This window comes from Chroicocephalus ridibundus, chromosome 8 (genome assembly GCF_963924245.1).
Source record: "Chroicocephalus ridibundus chromosome 8, bChrRid1.1, whole genome shotgun sequence".
Classification (NCBI taxonomy): Eukaryota; Metazoa; Chordata; class Aves; order Charadriiformes; family Laridae; genus Chroicocephalus; species Chroicocephalus ridibundus.
The window spans coordinates 12,263,047-12,282,243 of record NC_086291.1 but is presented as its reverse complement, the minus strand read 5'-3'; the positions used below and the strand labels follow the sequence as shown (position 1 = coordinate 12,282,243).

At 64.7% G+C, this 19,197-nt stretch overlaps 3 protein-coding genes across 13 annotated transcripts in view; all 3 read left to right on the top strand.

The window, feature by feature from the left end:
- ST3GAL3 (ST3 beta-galactoside alpha-2,3-sialyltransferase 3) overlaps positions 1-5,538 on the top strand; it is a 194,271-nt gene extending 188,733 nt beyond the window's left edge. For all 6 annotated transcript variants that reach the window (XM_063343468.1, XM_063343469.1, XM_063343470.1 and 3 more), the window contains one exon: positions 1,455-5,538. In XM_063343468.1, coding sequence (XP_063199538.1) covers positions 1,455-1,544 — 90 coding nt within the window. In that variant the 3' untranslated portion in view covers positions 1,545-5,538. The remainder of the gene's footprint in view (positions 1-1,454) is intronic.
- Positions 5,539-8,216: 2,678 nt separating this feature from the next.
- Positions 8,217-14,726, top strand: ARTN (artemin). 3 transcript variants are annotated; one of them, XM_063343044.1, is made up of 4 exons: positions 8,217-8,594; positions 12,629-12,699; positions 12,829-13,018; positions 13,392-14,726. In XM_063343044.1, the coding sequence occupies exons 2-4, from the start codon at positions 12,634-12,636 to the stop codon at positions 13,826-13,828; spliced, it is 693 nt and encodes a 230-aa protein (XP_063199114.1). In that variant the 5' UTR covers positions 8,217-8,594; positions 12,629-12,633; the 3' UTR covers positions 13,829-14,726. The 3 variants fall into 3 exon arrangements, with proteins under 3 accessions (XP_063199114.1, XP_063199113.1, XP_063199112.1); XM_063343043.1 differs by lacking the exon at positions 8,217-8,594 and adding an exon at positions 9,207-9,587; XM_063343042.1 differs by lacking the exon at positions 8,217-8,594 and having other exon boundaries at positions 12,431-12,699.
- Positions 14,727-14,982: 256 nt separating this feature from the next.
- Positions 14,983-19,197, top strand: part of IPO13 (importin 13) — a 32,426-nt gene continuing 28,211 nt past the window's right edge. For 3 of the 4 annotated variants that reach the window (XR_010072161.1, XM_063343038.1, XM_063343041.1), the window contains exon 1: positions 14,983-15,289. Coding sequence is in view for 3 of the 4 variants with exons in the window: in XM_063343038.1 (XP_063199108.1) it covers positions 15,224-15,289 (66 nt within the window). In the remaining variant the exon portion in view is untranslated. The remainder of the gene's footprint in view (positions 15,290-19,197) is intronic. The other variant, XM_063343039.1, reaches the window with a different exon arrangement.

Sequence of the window (19,197 nt, the reverse complement as noted above, 5' to 3'; positions counted from 1 at the left end):
TTGTTCCCAGTGCTGGTGCACCCTTTGCAGCATTCAGGTAACAGTGTCAATGGACGCAGAAGTCAAAGACTTCTTCTGAACACAGGTTACAAGATTAAGACCTGCCTGAACTTTCCTTAGCAGCTTTAACTGTTGTCATTCCTGTGCTCTGAGGGGACGGAAGTGTCTTGTAAACGCACAGTAGCAGCAAGAGAGGAATTTCCAAAATATGCTGGAGATCTAAAGAGGGACCTTCAGTCCCTTGGACTTCTTGGTAGCAGGCTGCACACCATGCCCAGGGCTGTCAGTGACACACAGCAGTCATGGCTGAGAGCTGCTCGTCCTGGACAGGACGGGATGGGACAGGACAAGCAGCGGATGACAGGGGATCCATATGCACATTGTGCGTGATGGATACAACCCGTGCTTTATGGGCACATGCCCGTGGTTTTGCAGTGGGTAAACTGGGTTTAGATACATATGACAAGGTGCCCTCAGAGGGCTCGTTGAGCTGGCGCTTTCTTGGTTTGAGGCCATTTCAGGGAGGCTCCTGTAGAGTGATTTTATCAGGGTCCTGATTGTATTTAGAGCTCAGATTACCTGCTGGCCAGAGCACTATGCTGGAGACCTGGATCCGTTTACCGGGATTCTTGTCGTGTTGGGGAGATTTTGGGGAAAGTTGCTTTTCCCTGCTCTGCCTTGGTCTCCCCAGGGGACGAACCACTTACTGCTTTCATTAAGTGCTTTAATAGTACCAGCACAGGGGGTGATGGCAGATGCTGTGATTACAGCTAAAGCCTGGGTGGGCTGACACCAGCTATAGCAGTCATTTCTCTGAAACGCCTGGCTGGGAGATGTGACCATTTGACCCTTTGCATTGTATTTGTGTAACCTTTAGCATGTGATTTCCTCTTGGTAGGGCTAGCAGAGGCAAGAGACAGCCTTGGTGGGGCTAGCAGAGGCAAGAGACAGCCTTGGTGGGGCTTGGTCTTGGGGCTTTTCAGCTGCGTGCATCCCCATGCGTTCCCCAGAGACCTCCCTTAGCAGGGGGCTGTATGTGGGTACAACATGTCCTGCCACCATGTTCCCTGCCAGCCCTGTTCCCCGGCACACATCACCATTAACGCTGGCTGTTGGACTCTTGTGTGCGGTGGCTTGAGAGGGCACTGTAGCCAGCTACATCTGCCTGAGGTGAAGGCACCTGGGCTACCCAGATCTCTCCAAGACAAAAACACTTCACCCAGCCCATGGGGAGACCTCCTACCTCAGGTACACGGGTCTGACCCCGCTGGTTGCATTGGCCTTAGGTAAGAGAAGGCCCTTGGTCTGCAAGGGTTCTTCTGGTCTACAGCGGGGTCTGTCTCCTTGGCAAAAGCCACTGCCCTGCTCCAGCTGGGGTCTGTCACAACATGGGGGATGGGAGCATGCTTGACCAGGATAGCTGCTGACCTTCTGTCTTTCCTATTTCCTTCCAGTCCTGGACACACAACATCCAGCGGGAGAAGGAGTTCCTGCGGAAGCTGGTCAAAGCCCGAGTCATCACTGACCTAACCAGTGGGATCTGAGTGGCTGCAGCCACTGCCTCCAAGGGAGGAGACGAAGACACACGCTGCAGCTCTGGGAGCAGGCACTGGCAGCCCCCTGCAAGAATCCCACCTCACCGAAGACACACAGAGATGCCCAGGTGCTCTGGGAAGACCCTCTTGCATTGCCAGTCTGCACGAGGGTTGTATCTGCTGCCTCCAGGCCTCGAGCTGGAAGGAGGTGGCCAAGGGGCAGTTCTTGAACTCTGCATCGCAGGCGGATCTTCTGTGTCCTGAATTACACAGGAAAGACTCAGGAGAGAGAAGAAAGGTTTGTGAATAAAACAATTTGTGCCAAATGGGAGGTGACGCTGCCCCAAGGCAGCAATGCCTGAATGTACAAAGTATTATTTTTTAAAAGAAACTCTGCTGGAATCATACTAGAAATACCAAGGTGCAAGGCAAAGTCTGCTTGTGCACAGCCCTGCGAAAAGCCCGGCCTCTCCATGCTCCCACCTGCGTTGTCATCGGCCTCAGACCTTTCCCCAGGAAAACAAATCCGTCCAAAACTTCAGTGTCGTTGGTGCTGCTATAATTTGAAGGGAGAATAATGGCTTTCCCTCCTTCTCCTCTTGGAGCTTCTGGTTGGAGATGAGCATGGGTTTGTTTTTCTGCACTTTTCCTTGCTTCCCGTGTAGAGGCAGCAGCAGCAGCCATTTACTTGGCTGCATTTTCCTTAGCCGTTTGCCCCGCTCTGCCTCTGCCCTGACCCCGAGGTGGAGCGGGGAGCTGATGGCTTTCTCTGCCTGCAGCAGACCCTCCCCACCTTCCTGCCGGTCACGGCGCTGAGGAGCCTCGTTGTGCTCAAGGCTTTCAGGCCGCTTGGTTTGTGCCTGCTGTGCAGGGCCCCCGTGGAGTCCGTGCAGATTGGTGTCACCATTTCTGGACAGCATCTCACTTTATTTTTGTGTGGGAGAGGAGTAATTTATTCTTTGGAAGGAGGTCAGATCTTGCGCAGAGATCTGAAGCTTTACAGTTTGAGGGCAGGCTGCCGAAGATGTTTGTTTTATGTTCCAGACTCGATCATTTAAGCGATATGTGACCTCAGTGATGATAGAGCCTGCTGGCACGGGCGGGGGCCTGCTGGGAACCCTCGCCCTCTGCTCGGCTCCTGCTCACTTCATTTCCAGGCTCCTCCCGTGCTGCTCTAGCACTGCTGCTCCTCTTGCTCTCAGGAGCACCTCCCTTCCTTTGCTGTCTTGGTCCCAAGATGCAGTATTTGCACATTTCATTTGTATACGTATTTCAGAGGAGCTGGAATAAACTGAGCAACGTGGCCGAGCGCAAGGACAGTGGTCTCATCCACCTGGAGACCATGGGCCCAAGGGAGTTTGCCAGGGGAACGGTTACAGGTGGAAATCGGCTCCGACACTCTGCTAGCCTGGAGCAGGATGGTCTGCGCCCACAGAGGGAGGATCCCAGAGGGATGCTGTCTGCGCTCATCTGAGACACCCCCACCCAGGGGAGACGTGCAGGAGGGGCAGGCAATGACCCGGGAGGCGTGGGGCAGAGGAGCAAACTGTATGGAACAGTTTGAGACCAGGCTGCAGGCAGAGGCAGCTCTTGGGAGATGGTGCTGGGTGCTGTCCGCAGACCGGCGTGGGACGTGCCCCTCAGGAGCGTCTCCTGCTTGGTGCACCCATAGCCAAGGAGCTCGCCTAGGGGCAAGTCCTGTCTAGCTTCTGGTTATGGCTGCTACTTGCCTCGTAGTCTGGGAGCTGCTCAAAGATCCCGCCTCTTCCAGGCCGCAGAAGACAGGTGCTGGGAGGCTCTCCCTTCCCTTTCCCCTTCCCATGTCCCTTCCTCTGTCCCTCTGGCCTCCCAGCTAGGTGGTCCCTGCTTCCCCTCAGTACATGCCTACCCTGGCAGTGCCTCCCACCAGGATGCTCTGTAAGGTTTCTGTCTGGTTTTTGGCCATGTGCTGTGGCAGATACGCATTTGAATATTCTACCCCAATTTGCTTTTCCTGCTCAAGGAGTCTGAAGGACTGGATTTCCTTGGCTCTTTCCAGGCAACACTCTCTTTGCGGTTCCTATGTGTCAGCCTGGACCTGGGACCATCGTCCGTACACCCCTTGCCACGGCGGCATTGGGGGTGCCTGGGCTGGACCTGGCCGAGTTGTGGCTGGGGAAGGGTGGGCACCCGCCCTCTGCCATGGTGCTTGAACTGGGTCTTGAACCAGCTGCTGTGGGAGCTCTGGGGTGGTGATGAAGTGATGGGTGGCATCAATATGGTACAGCGAGCTGAGATGCCAGAAAGCGGGTGACTGCAGCCAGGAGGAGGAGGAGGTGGGCGAAGAGCCTTCGGTGTCTGTGCTGGGCTCCTCTCCACCCTCCAGGGGAGGCACTCCCATGGAGACTTGTGATGCCATTAATTTGATTTAGTCCGTTTTATTGAGCACTACAAAGCTATGGGGCACCTTTATCTTCCAGCTCACTGGCTCCAGGTCCATGTAGCGGGCGTGGCCCCTGCTCTGCTTTCCCTGGCAGGGACAGGTCCTGATGGGAAGCTGTCCCTGCACACCAGCAACGTGACTCCAAGCCCTTCCCTCCACTTTGTTGGGGTCTCCAGGCAGAAGTGCCCAGGCTGAGGAGATGAGCGCATGGCCCAGGGTGACTCTGGTGGGTCAGAACCTGCAAGTAGAAGAAAAGAGAGGATGGGGGGTTGTTTGGGGGCCAAAGGCCCATTTGACATTGGTGGGGCAAGCACACCCACGGAGCAGCCCTACGGCTGGGCGCTGGGGGTGTGCGCCCTGGGAGCAGTGCGCAGCACTGGGTTTCGCTCCTGGATGCTGTTCCTTTGGCTGCCTCCCTGCCTGCACCTGCAGCCACCTCCCGCCCTCCGAAAGGCTGCAGTCCTGCCAGCTCGGAGCGGTGCGCGCGGGTCAGAGCAGGGTCAGTGGGACGGATGTGAGTCTTGGCCTCTCCCTCACAGTGACTCACCTTTTCAGCTCAGAAGGGAGAGCCCAGGGGAATTCTCCACAGCCTAAATATAGAGCGGGGTTGCCTGGTGCCTCTGACGCGCTGCGGTGCAGAAAGGCCATTTGGGTGGCAGGGAACCTGCCTAGAGAGAGGCCAGGGAAGTGCAAGGAGGTCGAGGAGCCCATTCCCGCAGCAGGGATTTGCTCTGGCTGGTGCAGAGAGCAGGTCTGGGGAGCTGCGGGGCAGCCAGCATGTGCTGCTGCGGGGGAGATGGGCTGCCGGAGAGCTGCTGCTGCACTGACCACACCGTGAGCACGGGCTGCTCATGCATTCGTGCCATACAGCCCTCCCCAGTGCCCACCACCCCGGTGTCAAGCTCCCTCCACCAGCTCACCCCGTTAGGGCTGGCCATGCTGCGGCCTCAAGCTCACAGGTGCCAAGCGGAGGCAGCACAGCCAGGGAGCTCGAGGCAGCAGCAGGATCCTCTGCGGCCCAGCATCCCTCAGCCCAGCATCTCTGCGTTTCCAGCGTTTCCTTTTCCTGGGAGGGAGCAGTGGGGGGGCCCTACCCCTCTGTGTGGGCACTGCTGGGGGAGGGGGAAGGTGTCAGGACAGGGCTGTCTGTCTGTCTGTATCAGACAGGGATGGGCAGGCTGGGGACGGGCAGCACCAGGGATGGGCAAGGGCTTCCAGATGGCCGTCATGGTGAGCTCCAGCGGCACCAGCACGGCATGTGCCATCGGTACAAGGTGCATCACATGCAGTGTTAGAGACGTGTCCTTCGGTGCAGGCGACCTGGGCCACTACCCAGCCCCTCTGGGCACCGGCTCCTCGCACAGGGACTCTCTCCAAAGGCCAGTGCGCTCACTGGTACTGTACCAAGCTGAGATGCAAGAACTCCGTGAGTTTTTAAAATTAGTTTTAGGTTCTGCGATATTTTTTTTTTTTAATTTCCCCTCTGGGCAGGGAGGGCAAGAGTCTTGCAGGCTCCTCCAAGCCGGCTTATGTCACATCGATTCAGTCATATCACAGAAGCAATAAAGCTATCAAACAAGCTTGGCTGGCCTCTTTCTTCTGCTGCCTTTGGCTTTTTTTAGGGGAGGCAGAGGGATTCCCCTGCTCAGGCTCTCCCCAGCCTGGTTTCACTGCTGCCGGGAGCTGCAGCTGGCCAACGCCACCAGCCTGGTGCCAGGGACAGGAGAGGGCTGTGCTCCTCCTTGCTGGTGACCTGAGGGGTGGGAGAGGGGCTCAGGGGGTGGGTGCATGTCATGTCGGGGGGGCAGAAGGGTGGGGGCTTGTCTTGGCCGGGATGGACTGCCTGTGACTCTGCTTTCTCTCGCAAGGAGTCCCTGCCAGGAGGGTGGCTTCCAGCCAGGGGTCACAGCAGCAATCAGGCTGGGTGCGGCCCCAGCGAAGGCAGGTGTCCAGCCAAGTGACCTTCTCACCACAGCGTCCAGGAAGGAAGCGGTTTAGGAAGCTGGGGGCTGAGGCTGTGACCAGCTCCGACACCTGCCGTGTCCCAGCGGGAGGAGAATAACCCCTGCAGCAAACCCTGGCGATGCCACGGGGCTTCTGGACCCACGGGACGAGCCTGGGACAGTCCCATCACTCAGGAGAACGGCGTGGCTGTTTCTAGGTGGGTGACAGGTCTGCCAGACCTGCCAGCTCCCAAATACGAGGGGTGTTCTCCTGCCAGCACCAATGGGACACCGCAGAGGTGACTTCTCAGCCCTACCCGGTGTGGGCAAGTTACGGATCCCTCCCAGAAAGGAGATGCTGGAGCTGCTCAAGTCCCTCCTTCTTGCTGTCCTCTCTTCCTGGCCCTTAAAGAGCAGAGCCACCGCTGGCATCAGGCTGGGCCAGCCCCAGGGGTGGCCAGTGCCCCATCCTGGCCTTGGGAGAGCTGAGGGGGAGAGCACAGAGCCTGGGACCAGGGCACACGGGGACAGCCCGTGGGAGGCTGAGGTCAGCAGAGACAAGGACACTTGTGGAGGAGCAGGTGCCCCAAAGGAGCCACATCACCACTGAGATGGGCACAATGCAATGGGTCGGTCTGTCTGTGTCACAGCTCTCCCCTGCACGTGTTTTGTCACACCCAGCCATGGCCTCACATGGGCACAGCAGCGGCTGTGGCATGTTCAGTCCTGGCATCTGACTGGACCACATCACCCCCATCCCGCCTCACGCAAGGGTAGCACCTTCAGGGATAGATATCACAGCCAGCCCTGGCCCCGCAGGGCTCCTTCCAGACCAGCCAAGGGACGCAGGGACCCCTCAGCCCTGGGGGTGCAGGAGCACAGGCTGATGCAGGCGGTGCCTTGGGAGGCACCAAACCCGCTGCCAGCAGCAGCCAGGGAGCGGGTCACCCATCTGGAGACCCAGGGGGCCAGGGACCCTGCCGTCCACCCAGGGAGCCCAAGGGGAGAGAGCAGTGCCCAGATTCAGGTGCAGCACTGGGACGTGCCACCTCCTGCCTCTGCGATCTCAGGGGGGACAGGGAGGAGGTGTCGCTGGCAGGACACTGAAGGCTCTTCACCCACTTCCTCCTCCTCCTGGCTGCTGTCCCTGGGCTGGTGGCACCAGTGGGGTCACGTCTCCCAGGACAGGGGCCAGAGGCAGTGGAGGGGGCCAGCGCCTGGGGCAGCGTCTACAAAGGGGACACCCCTGGGAGAGGACAGAGGCCAGGCTTTGGGCAGCCACCTTTTCACAGGACCATGGACACTGTAGCCCACCTGTATGGGGTCCCCTGGATATCCCCGTGTGCCATGCCCCACACAGCCCCCTGCCCACCACCAGTGTCACACCCCCGGCAGCTCCCGGCTGTGCCCTGGGGACATGAGGACCAGCTCAACCCGCAGGGAATATGAGAGGGGACGGGGTATCCCAGTGGGGTAAGCCAGCACCTGGGGCTGTCTCCAAGTCCCAAGGGCTGCCCATGGGGGAGGCAGCTCTCCCCTCCATTGGCAGCCCTTCCTGGGCCGCTCCCCCTGCACGGGCACGGCTGCGGGGACAGCCAGGCAACCTGGGGCAGGACATGCCACTTGCTCGGAAACTTTCCAAGCAGGCAGCCCCGTTAGTCTGCAGCTCTCCCAAGCAGAGGATCCTGTTTCCTGTCCCCTGTTCCCCAGGGATGCTCCTGGGCCTCCAAGCTTCTGCTGGGCCAAGGCATCCAGGGCATCACCTCTGCCAGCTCCCATGAGGGCATCATGGATGGGAGCAGCCCCACGGCAGTCCCACTAGCAGGCATGAAGCCACCCCAAGCCACAGGCTTGTCCAAGCCACCGGTGCTGGGAGCAGGGGGGGAGCAGGGCCACGCCGTGCCACGCCAGGGCAGGGGCAGCAGCTCCGGGCTGCGTGCCACCTCCACCATCCCTGCTAGTGGTGGCGGTGACAGCTTAGCCGACGCCGCCTGTGTCAGCACATTCCCCGGCAGGTGATGCCGCAGGAGGGACGCGGGAGTTGTCATCCTCGCACTGGATAATCCGACGAGATGAGACAAGACGAGGCGGCCGGTGGCTCGCACTGTGGCCAGCGGCTCGCAGCCCTGCAGCGGGGTCTGAGCTGCCGTACAGTGGGGAAGCAGTTAACGCCACGCAGGGGGCCCGGGTGCTGGGGCAGACCCCACGGGCGACCTGTGGGCCGGCGTGTGGCCGCGGCACAGCCGGTGATCGAGCCGCTGGCCCCGCTCCAACCGGGGAGTTATATAAGCCCGGGGAGGTTGCGCCGAGGCGGCGGAGCGCTGCCGGGGCAGATGACACAGCGAGCGGCATCCCGGGGCGCGCAGCCCGCCCGGACGCCTCCGGACCCCGCCGCCGGCAGGGCCCGGGGGGCCGGTGGGCCATGAGGGCTGACCCCGGGGGGGGCTCGCCCGGCCTGGGCTTTGCCCCGGCGGCCGGCTGCGGCCAGGGGAGCACGTGTGAAGCGGGGCCGAGCGGAGGCGGCCCTGGGATTTGGCACGTTTGCAAGGAGCACTCGAGAGCCCCGGGATGGACGTGGAGGGCCCTGGGCGGTGACGTAAGGACTCACACGGGCTCGGCTCGGCTCGCCAGCCGGCCCCCATGTCCCCGGGGCCTGCGACGGCCCCGGCGGAGGGAGGCAGGGAGACGGCGGAGGTAAGGAGCCCGGCGGCGGGCGGCCCCGCCGCGGCGGACCTGGCGGCGGGGCGCCCGTGGGCCGTGGCGGCGGGGCGCGGGCGGGCTGGGAGGCAGGGCAGGGAGGCCGGACTCCTCCTCCGGCGAGGCCGGACGTGAACGCCAGGCACACCGGTGGCCCGCGGTGGCTCGGGGTGCGTGGGTCGCCGGCCAGCCCCGCCGCTGCCGGGACGGCCCCCGCCCTGCCCCGCCAAACCCGTCCCCGCGGGGTCCCCACGGGCGCGGGTGGCCCGCTGTGTGCAAGGGGTCCCCGTGGGGCTCTGCTGCCGGAGCGCTCCGGGAAGGGCTGAGTCCCCGCGGGTGTCCGTGCCTCCGTCCTGCCAGCGCTGCGACCGGGCTGTCGGGGCGGGAGCCCCGCTCAGGGGGCGTCCGTCCGTCCGGGCTGGGTGTCCGCCGGCCCGGGGCTCGGCCGGCGGGAAGGTGGTGGTGGCGGGGGTCGGGTGCCGCCGGGGGTCCCGGTGCCGTTCCCGGCGGGGTGCGAATCTCCGCGGGAGCTCGCCGGCCGTGCGGGTCCCGGCGCGGAGCCGGTGCTGATGCGGGTCGGGCTGCGGCTCCTGCTGCTGGCGGGATCCCGGTGCCGTCCTGGTCCCGGGGCGGTCCCGGCGCCGATGCGGGGTCTCGCTGCGGATGGGGTCCCGGTGCCGGTGCCCGCCCCGCCGGTCAGGTGACGGCGGCTGGAATTTGACACCGGCGGCGGCGGCGGAGCGGGATGGAGCCGCCGCTGCCCCGCACTGCGCGTCCGCTCGCCGGCACTGCACCCCGAGGCGCACCGGGACCGGGACCCGCACCCCGAGGCGCAGCGGGAGCAGCGGCGGGAGCCGGTGCCGGTGCCGGCGGGGCAGCGCCGGCCCCCGCCCGCGCCCCGCCCCGGCGCGGCGGGCGGCGGGGGGCGGCGGGGAGCGGAGGCGATGCGGGGCGGCGGCTGCCCGGGGGATGGTCCCCGCCGCGGGCACGGTGAGTGCGGACCGGGGCGGCGGGCGGCAGCGTCCGCCCCAGCCTGCCGGCGGCGCCGAGCCTCGGCGGGGGCTCGTACCGGGGCTGCGGGAGGGACGCGGAGGGGGGACGGCCGCTTCGCCGCCCGCCCCCCGGCGATACCCGCGGGGCGGCGAGGGGGCTCGGGCCACCCCCGGGCAGGTCCCCGCCGGGCGACTCCCGGGGTGCCGAGCCCCGACCGGCGGCGGGAAGCGCTCGGGGCCGCGGCGGGGCCGGGGTTCCCTGCCCGGGCGGGGAGAGGCGGGACCCCGCTGCGGGTGCCGGGGGACACAGGGACGGTCGCACCCGCCTCTTCCCTGGGCTCCCGCCCCGGCCCTTTGGGCACGTCGGGCGGGCCTGTGCCCGGCTGCCCGGGCAGTGAGCGGGGGAAAGCCCCGGGGCGGCCGTGCCCAGGCCGGCACTACCCGGCGCCCCCCGGCTCTGCTCTCCCCGGGCTGGGGCCGGGTTTGGTGTCGCCCGCGTGCCCCACGTGTCCCGCTCCGGCCTCCCACGGCTTTGCGGGGCGGGTGCCAGCCCCGCGTCACACGTGGGGTTGATTTCTGACACCCACCCCCCGCCCGTCGCTCCTCCTGCCGGGGCCAGTGCGGTGGGATGCCGGGCCTCCGCCGGTACCCGCAGGTGCCCATGGGGGTCTCCGTGCATCCCCCCGCGCTCCGGGCAAGAGCTGCGGCTGCAGGGCTGGCACGACCAGCAGTGGCGAGCATAGCCCGCTTCCCAAAGCGGCCACTCCGTGAGCTGAGACCCTCACCCCGGGGCTGGGGCACCCGCTGGCCCCGCGTGGATACGCTTCACGAGTGGCTCCTGCCGCCCCCGGGGGCCTGGTGCGGCCCACGGGGCACTCACTCCCCGGCGCCCTGTGCACTGTGCGGGCAGCGGGGGTCTCCACGAGTGGGTGTGGGGTGACCCGCTGCTGCTCAGCCCCCGGGTGGGGGACATATGTGGCGGGAGGGGGTGAGGCAGGTCCTCACATGGATGGGTCTGATCCTGACCCTGGAAAGGGCTCCTGTGCCTGTTAATGGCCCAGGTGGGCTCTTGCAGCCAGCCAGATCCTCCCCCCGCCATGCGGGAGCTGGGGTTCTGCCGTGGGGGGTGCGGGTCTGGCACCCCGTGGGGTGCTCAGGAGCTTGTCTCAGCCCTGCCCGCGCCGGGGGAAAGCAGGGGCTGATCAGGGCCGGGTGCTGCCCCTGCCCGCAGGGGTGCGGGGGCAGCGTGGGCTGCGGTCCTGCGCGCCCGGGGAGCTGCGCCTGGGGCCGGGGCTCCGTGTCTGTGGGGGCTCTGGCAGGGCCGGCAGCGGGGCCGCCCGGGGAAGAAGGGAGGCTGCCCTCGCCCGGCGCCCCGCCGGCAGCGCTCCCGCCGCAGAGCTCGGGGCCGTGCTGCCGCCGGACGGGAGAAGCCTGAACTGCACCGGCTGCGCCGTCCCATCCCGTCCCGTCCCGTCCCGTCCCGTCCTGCCGGGATGCTGGGGCCCAGGGGCCGCGGCGGGGCGGCCGGCTGCGGGAGCGGGGACCCGGACGGGGGGCGGGTAGAAGACTCGTCCCCTCCCAGCGTGGCGCAGGGACCCTCGCCTGGCCCCTCCGGGGGTGCCGGCCTGGGAAAACCATGACCTGGCGGCAGCGGCTGGCGCGGGGCCACGGGCCGCCACGGGAGAGACGTGCTGCGTGGGCTGTGCTTGGCCAGGCTGCGGCGGCTGGTGGGGCCGCGGGGGCCGGTGCCAGCCCTGCCTGCACCGGAGAGGCATCCTGCCCGGTGTACGGCCTCCGGAGGAGGCATATAGGCCTGGCAGTGCCCATCACGACCTCTTGCCATGGTGCGGCCAGTGCAGGGCGGCATGAGATGTGGCAATCGTGACTTGGGGACCATACCCTGAGATGCTGGGGAGACTGGGGGAATTGATTTTGTCTCCTTGTCCCACCAATGTGCAGCCGCAGCCCTTCATTTTTTTGTCCAGGAGCGCTCTCCTCAGTATATCCCATCCCAGCTTTGCCATGGAAGCACCTGAGATATGCTGGGGCAAAGCCATGGAGGGGACAGGGCAACTCCCCGCTGCAGGATGCCATCAAGCTCCGAGGAGACAGTCCTATCCCAAGAGACAGGGGATGCAGCAGACAGGACAAAGAGGGTTAAAGCCCCCTTGGGAACCACCTCTGGGGGGATCTTGGCTTGGGACACTGGGGGACAGGGCCCTCCCTGCACCCCAGGGGACCTGGGGAAGGAGGTGCAACATGTGGCTGCAGAGTTGCCCCTGCACCTCCCGGGGGACATCACTCCCCTGAGGCTGTAGTTGCTGCTGTGCTGGGACCAGGCATGGCAGGGACCAAATTCCCCTGTGTATGTTGAGACAGTGGATGCTGGGCACTGGTGTTGGGGTAAATGGCTACAGTGAGCCCATCGTGGTGCCCCTTGCCCCGCCATGTCCCCATGGGACCTGCCTGCCTGTCCTGCCCCTCACGGCCCCACTCACCCGGGCTGCTCTGGGGCTGCATGTCCCACCTCCCTGCAGGCAATGGGCAGGGGAGCCAGCGCAGGGACGGGGGGTGGCTGCACCCAGGGACCCTGCGCTAATGGATTTGGAGTTTCCAAGGTCAGGCTCCCACCGCGAGCAAGAAAAACATTCCCAGGGAAGGGCCATGGGAAAGGAGCCCCCCCGCGGCACTCCCAGCCCCAGCCGCTGCCTCACGGCCCAGCCTGGCATCCCGGGCTGCTCGCACAAGGAGGCGGCTGCATCCCCCTGAGGAGAGGTGCTAGACGAAGGCTGGGCCGCCCCAGCTGCCAGATCTCCAGGAAGGGGTGTGCGGGGTGGCAAGGATGCCTGTCTGTGTGGGGAGAGGATGGGGAGGGGCATGCATGGGGTGCAGGAGGAGTTGTGGGGTGCTGGGGGGGTGAGGGAGGGGATGGCATGCTTGGCAGGGACAGGGGAGAGGTGTGCCAGCTCTCATCTGGCCAGCTTGATGTCCACCCCATCCCCTCTGCGTGGGTGCTGACCCCCTCCTCTGCACTTTCAGCCAGCATGGAGCAGCGAGCGGGGCCACCAGAGCCAAGACCTGCAGGACCCACCACACACCCACAGCTCAAGGTGAGCCCAGGCCTGGCTGGCTGCAGTGGCCAGGACCACACTCCCTGTCCCCATCCCCAGCTCGTGGGGTCTCCTCCCTGGTGGGGACCCTCGCCGGGGCTCACCCTGCTGTGCTGTGCTTTGTCGCAGGAAGGGATGCTGTGGGGGCTCCTCGCCATCCTCTCGCTGCTGGCCGGGCTGGCCGCAGGCACCCTGCGAACGCCACACTGCAACGAGACGCTGGACGCGGCCCCCACACCGCGGGGCATGGCCACCGCCAGCCCGGCTGAGGAGGACGACGTGGAGGTACCGCTCGCCGCTGCCTGGAGCCAGCTGTACGGTGCGTGTTGGGGCAGGACCCCCAGCCTGGGCATGGTGGTCCTGACCGTGGGGCATGGGTGGGTTGGGAGCCTCTGTGGTGAGCCCCAGCCTCTGTGGTGAGCCCCAGCCTCTGTGGGGCTTCCTCTGCACATCGTGGGAGGGCAGCGGGGCTCCGTGCTTCATGCTGGGGATGGTGGCAGAGCCCTGGGGATGAGGAGCTGCTTGGGTGGGTGCCCACCCACCCTGCTGCCCTGCGAGCACCTGGCCAGTGCTGTGGTGGGTGGTCAGGAGGAGTCTGCAGGTCACGGTGTGGGGACAGGAAGGCTCGGCAGGCTCCAGGAGGGTGGCAGGTGTGGAATGGTGTCTGATGGTGCTGTCCCCTCTGGGTGCAGGGGACAATGCAACGACGGGTGGCCCGGGCACCATGGAGCTGGCAGAGGACCTGCTGCTGCGTGCTGAGCGCTCACCGCCAGGCACCGGCAAACCCAAGAAGGGGACACGGAAACCCTCGCGGGGGACCCGTGGGCGCAACTGCCACATCCGCAACCTGATGGTGAAGGTGCGCGACCTGGGCCTGGGCTTCAACTCGGACGAGATTGTGCTCTTCAAGTACTGCAGCGGGTCCTGCCACCGGGCGCGCAGCAACTACGACCTGACGCTGGGCAGCCTGCTGCGGCAGCAGCTCATAACCCCAGGGCCGCAGGAGCGGGTCCTCAGCCACCCCTGCTGCCGGCCCACCCGCTACGAGGCCGTCTCCTTCATGGACGTGCAGAACACGTGGCAGACAGTGGAGAAGCTCTCAGCGGCTGAGTGCAGCTGCATCGGCTGAGGAGGGGGCTGCCGGCTCGGCCCCGGCTCGTCACATGCCGGCAGACCCCGGCTCGTGGTGCACAGCAGCACCGATGCTCAGAGGAAGGGTCTGGCGGAGGCGCGTGCCCCAGGTTTTACATGGCCACAAGGGACCGAGGCGAGATGGAGCCGTGATGGGGGCGTGGGCAACCGAGCCCCCTCCCGCTCAGTGCCAAGCAGCTGGTTGCCACCGGCTACGCAGGGTCCCGGGCCGGGTGCACCCCGGCTCAGCCCTGGGAGAGGAGCATCCCCGCTGCTCGCAGGGGCCTGCCAGCCTGGTGCCCCCCAGCAGCACCCAGCTTGCCTGTGCCCTGCCTGGACTGGTGCTCCCGCACCCCTGCTTTGGGGGAGCTGGGGCCAAGCGTCGCCCGAGCTTCAGAGGGGGACAGAAAGGGGGCAAAGCCTCCCTGTCCCTTCGGGCACCCTGGGGGTGGTAGCGGCCAGAGCTGCGCTGCAAGGAGGGGGTGTCCCCTGAGGACAGGGGTGCAGGAGGGCCAAAACCGTGCCAGCGCAGTGTGGGGGACCTGCACCCGGGCTGGCAGCACCCCCCGGTGCTCCGCAGGGCAGTGGGGCACGGGTACCTGCCGGGACCCCTGCCCGGATCCCAGGGGGGTGGCAGGGTCCCCCTGCTGCCCCTGCGGTGCTGCGGCACTAAACTATTTATTACTCTAAATTATTTATTTATTGTTCTCGAGCGGCAGCTCCTATTTATGACTTTGGGCCCCCGGGGGCCGGGTGTAATTTAACCCCAGCGCTGCTGTGAAGCCCTGGGCAGCGCCCGGTGCCCCGTGCCCCCAGCCCCCTTTTTTTCTATTATTTGTAAAATTTGAGGGATAAACTCTATTTTTGTACAGTCGCCTTTTACCTGTAGCAATAAAGCGATGGGCTGCGTGTCCAACCCCCGCGTGTCCCCGTGATGAGGAGGGGGGGGGTACACGGAGGGACGGGGGTGACCGGCGTGTTTGCCACCCGTGTGCCGGCGGCGGGAGGCGGTGCTGAGCGGCGCCACGCGTGGGGAGCCGGGGGGACGCTGGGTGCCCGGCGGCCGGCAGGGGACGCGCTTGGGCCCGGGACTACGTCTCCCGGCGTGCGGCGCGGCGGCAGGTCCCGGGCTGTCCGGCCGCGCCTGCGGGGCGGCGGGACGAGGCGGTGCCGGAGCGGAGCGGGGCGGCGGTGCCGCCGCTCGGGGCGTCCCTGGGGGCGCGTCCCGGCCCCACCGCCGCTGCCCGCCGCGCCGTACCGAGCCGAGCCGCCCCGCCGCCGCCCTCGTCGGGGCGGGGAGGCGGGTCCCGCCGCGATGCGGCTGCCCGTGCGCCGCCGCTGTCGCCCGCCCGCTGCCGCCGCCGCCGCCGCCTCCTGAAGCGCCGCCGCAGCCATGGAGCGGAGGGCGGAGGCGCCGCCGCCGCAGGGCCTCGACTTCACGGTGGAGAACGTGGAAAAGGTGAGCGGGCCGCCCGCCCGGCCGGCCCACCCGCGGCGGCGTGGGGATGCTGCCCGCGGGGGTGTGGGGGATGCGGTTCTTGGCGGGGGAGGGGGGGGGGCACCTGCTCGGCGGTGCCGGGCCCGGGGAGTGCGGCGTGGCGGCATCCCCCCACCACCGCCCCCGGCCTCACCCCGGCCCCCCCCGGGAGTGTCCGGTGCGCGGTGCGGGAGGTGGAGCCGCCGGTGGCGCCCGGGGCAGCCCGGGGAGGGAAAATGATGTGGCAGAAATGGGAGCAGAAGGGAGGAGTTGTGTCTTCGACGGGCGTCCTCTGGGTCGCCGCGCTGCAGCGCCGGGCAGCGAGAGCCTGCGGGGCTGGTCCTGGCTGCCACCGACCTTACCGGTGTCTCCATCAGGCGGGGAAGGGAGGGCACCCGGGCTCTGGCCAGGTGCTGGGAATTGTTGGGAATTACGGTTGGGAAAAGCCTTTGGAGGGCGGATGGCCCGGTGATGCCTTTCTAAACGTGGATTGATCCAGCCCCCGTGCTGCTGCTGGTGCTTGAGGTCCTCCTAAGCAGCTGCAGGGCAAGAGGAGCAAGGTCGTTGATTGCCGAAACCTGGGATCCAGGGAATGGCCACGGCAAACTGAGGCCTGCCAGCATCGCACTGCTGCTGGGAAGAGCCCCGAGCAGCCTCTGCGTGACCTGGGGATTCATCACGGAGACCGAGCAGGGCACCCCAGTGAGCGCCAGGGCAGGCAGCCCAGCAAAACCCACCCCTTGGGCCATCTCGGAGGTGATGGGGGCAGGGCAGCAGAGGATGCATCCCTGAAGGGCAAACAGCAGGAGAGCGCTTCTCCCTTCCACTCGCCCTGTAGCCAGACATCCGCTCCGAGACTGACAGCCTGTCGATCCGTAGCTCGCTCCCCAGACAGCTAACGGGAATCCCAGCGTCCTCATTTTTCCTCGATAAGAATAGACCGAGTTCCTTGCCAAAGCGATGCCCACGGGCGTGCGGGTGGGCACATGGCTTGCGTTTCGCACCCAGCAGCTTGCCTGGCCCCACGGGAGGTGTCGGGTCAGGGATGTCAGATTTTTCTGTGGGCACCGGTTGCCTTTGTGGCCTCAGGTGGGACAGCCCACCTCTGCCAGGGAAACAGAGACAGCACACGGCCAGGGGGATTAACTGATGTCTGGAAAATGCTACATTAATGCAACCTTCTGCAGTGTAATCTGCATATATCCAGGGCTGCTGGATGATTTTTGCCTCTGATTTCCTTTCTCCTCGGCAGACACAAACCCCTCCTTTGTTTGCACCAACAATGAAGCGCACACTTGCCCGGGAAGGGTGGGCAGTGCCAGGGTGGGGGGTACCCGGGTGAGGTGGGGCTGTGCCGAGAGGCAACTCGTCCTCGCCGTGCCGCTCTGGATTTAGCCTCCCGCCGCCTGGGAGGAGGCAAAGATGCCCTCTAGGATGCTTCGGCTCCCCTCCCCCAGCCTGCCCGGCTTCTCCCGTCTCCGCAGGCTTTGCCATCTCGGTGGTGTCATCTGAAGATGCGGCTGTGGAGTGCGGTGGGGCTCGGAGCTGCTGGCTGGGGGTAGCAGCACGGTCCCTGCCCGGGGGGAAGAAATGTGGGGCGGGATCAGAAAAAGCTCAGAGGTTGAGCAGCTCGGAGCCCTCCTGTCTCTGTCCTTTCATGGGAGGGCTGTGGGGTGTTTCTGGTACAAATGGAAGGAAAGGTGGGCTTTGCTGGGGGCTGGGCTGGTGGGAGGCAGGTGGGTAGAGCTGCTTTGTCAAAGGTGATGCTGGCAGGTAAATGATGCTTCTGCTGGCCTGGGCTCTTCTGCCTGACAGGTTTTGTGCATGGCTCTATTAATAACACTGGGATGCTGATTAAAGTTGGGGTTTGACTCCACTCTGAGTCAGTCAGTGATAAGTGCTGGGGTTAGGAACAGTGTAAGGAGCTGGTTATTTCCTAAGTCACAGGATCGAAGCCTCTCCCAGTCACCCACAGTGGAAGTCATCACGCATGGCAGTTGTAGCCAGTGAAGTCTCTGGTGAGACTGTGCCCATCACACTCTTATGATTTTCATGGAGAGGATTCACATTCCTGGAAGACCCTTCTGTACCCCCCTTCTGTTGTTTATTATGTGGTGGGCTGGGCAAACACCCCCGCAATTTTGCAGGGCTCTGGGTACCAGGTAGCTGAAGAGGATCATCGCTGTGTTTATCCAGCATGACTTGTGCCTCTCTGGATCTCTCCAGCTGTGACCAGCGGCTGCAGGGAGGCGGGAGGGTGCGGATGCTGTGGGCTGGGCCCACGCTGCCCTTTGCCAGCCGGCAGGTCTGAAAGCCAGCAGGGAGCAGGCAGCTGCCTCTGTTCCTGGGGAGGCGTCAGATTCAGGTGCTTTTCACTGAAAGTTGCTCCTTTTATTGTTTTTGCTCCCTTTTTCCATAGGGAGCTCTCCCGTGACACAGAGAAGGAGCGGGGCCATGCTGAGCTGTTGCTGTACGGTTACTGTGTCAGCGTCCCCCGGTCCCAGCTGAGGGCTGCTCGGCTGCTTTGTTGTTTTCTTCCGAGCCTGACCTAGATGCTGCTCTGGCTTCGGCACAGCGAGAGCAGGCTGTTGTGGCCATGCTGCGTGGACCTGCTGGGCGGCCGGCAGCTCCGGGCTGGCTCCGCTTCCCCTGCACCTGCTGCTGAGCCGGGCTCTGCTGCTGGAGGGCTCGGAGGGAAGGGAAGGCTGGGCGAGCAGAGGGCTTCGGGCTACCAGGATGCTCAGCCTCCCCCCGCCCCCCGCCACCACCATGCCAAAACGGTACAATCTGGTTTGTGACCTGCCTGCGCTTTTGCGTGCCCAGGGGCTGTCCCCGGCGTGATGACAGCCTGATGGTGGGGCGATGCTGCCCCGGGGAGGTGATGCTCCCGCTGCAGTATGAGCCCTGCCACCGTGAAGACGGATCGCAACTGTTTCGGTCCCTGCTGGCTGTGTCTGTCTTGGAGGAGCAGAGCACGAGCCAGGACTTGTGCCTTGCGTTTTTGGTCTCCCGCAGGTCACGGGTGGCAGCACCTAACACTGCAGTGTCGGGCAGGAGAAGAGGAATGCGAGATCCTCTTTACCTGTTTGCAGTGCAGTTAAATTTGCCCCAGCAATATCCCCCTTTTTGAAATAAGAAAGAAGGCAGCACCATTCCTCTGTGAATTTCCCACGTGCCTGCTCTCGCCCTCTTTTTTTTTGTCTGATTCCTTCCAGGTCTTTCCTCCCTTGGCCTGCCTCGTCCTCTGGGGTGTTTGTAATATTCACTGACGTCTTTTCCCTAGCACATTAGCGGTCTGGCATCTCTGGGCCTTCCAGATTGCTGTGTGCCTCTCTGGAGATGCCTGATGAATGCACGGAGTCTCTCCGGCAGGATGGGTAGGCGGGGTGTCATGGAGCTGACATCCGGAGCCTACCGTGATGGGAGAGGGGTGGCTTTGATCACTGCTCCTCGGAGATGCTGAGCCTCGGGGATGCGGCAGCTGTCGGGGCTGCCTTCCACCGGGGAGGCTGGGGAGGAGAAACCCAAGTGCATCTGCTTTCTTCAGAGAAAGTTATTGCCTGTCTTTGGAAACCTTGTCAAGAGAATTATGGATACATCAGGGTGGGGGAATGGCATCCCCTCTCTGGTGCACTGCTGGCAGCAGGTTGGCTGCTTCTTCCTTAGGGACAGCCCACATACATGAGACGTGGCAGTTGTGCCGGGGATGGTAAGTTAGGGGCCTCGGGAGGGGAGATTCTTGCAAAATTGAGGGAAGTGAGGAGTCACCTTGTTTAGCATTTAAGCAGATCTTCACTGCAAAAGCAGATTCCACCCAGAGTCAATCTTGGCTGGACACCTTGCTCCTTCCTGTGGCGTGCTGGTGATGGGATGAGAGGGCACACCCTTGT

Bases quoted from the DNA above. Each gene is read 5' to 3' on its own strand.
- ARTN (XM_063343042.1), top strand. From the start codon at position 12,523: ATGCTTGGCAGGGACAGGGGAGAGGTGTGCCAGCTCTCATCTGGCCAG. The intron at 12,700-12,828 runs GTGAGCCCAGGC...GCTTTGTCGCAG, and splicing joins CCACACACCCACAGCTCAAG to GAAGGGATGCTGTGGGGGCT. The intron at 13,019-13,391 runs GTGCGTGTTGGG...CTCTGGGTGCAG, and splicing joins TGCCTGGAGCCAGCTGTACG to GGGACAATGCAACGACGGGT.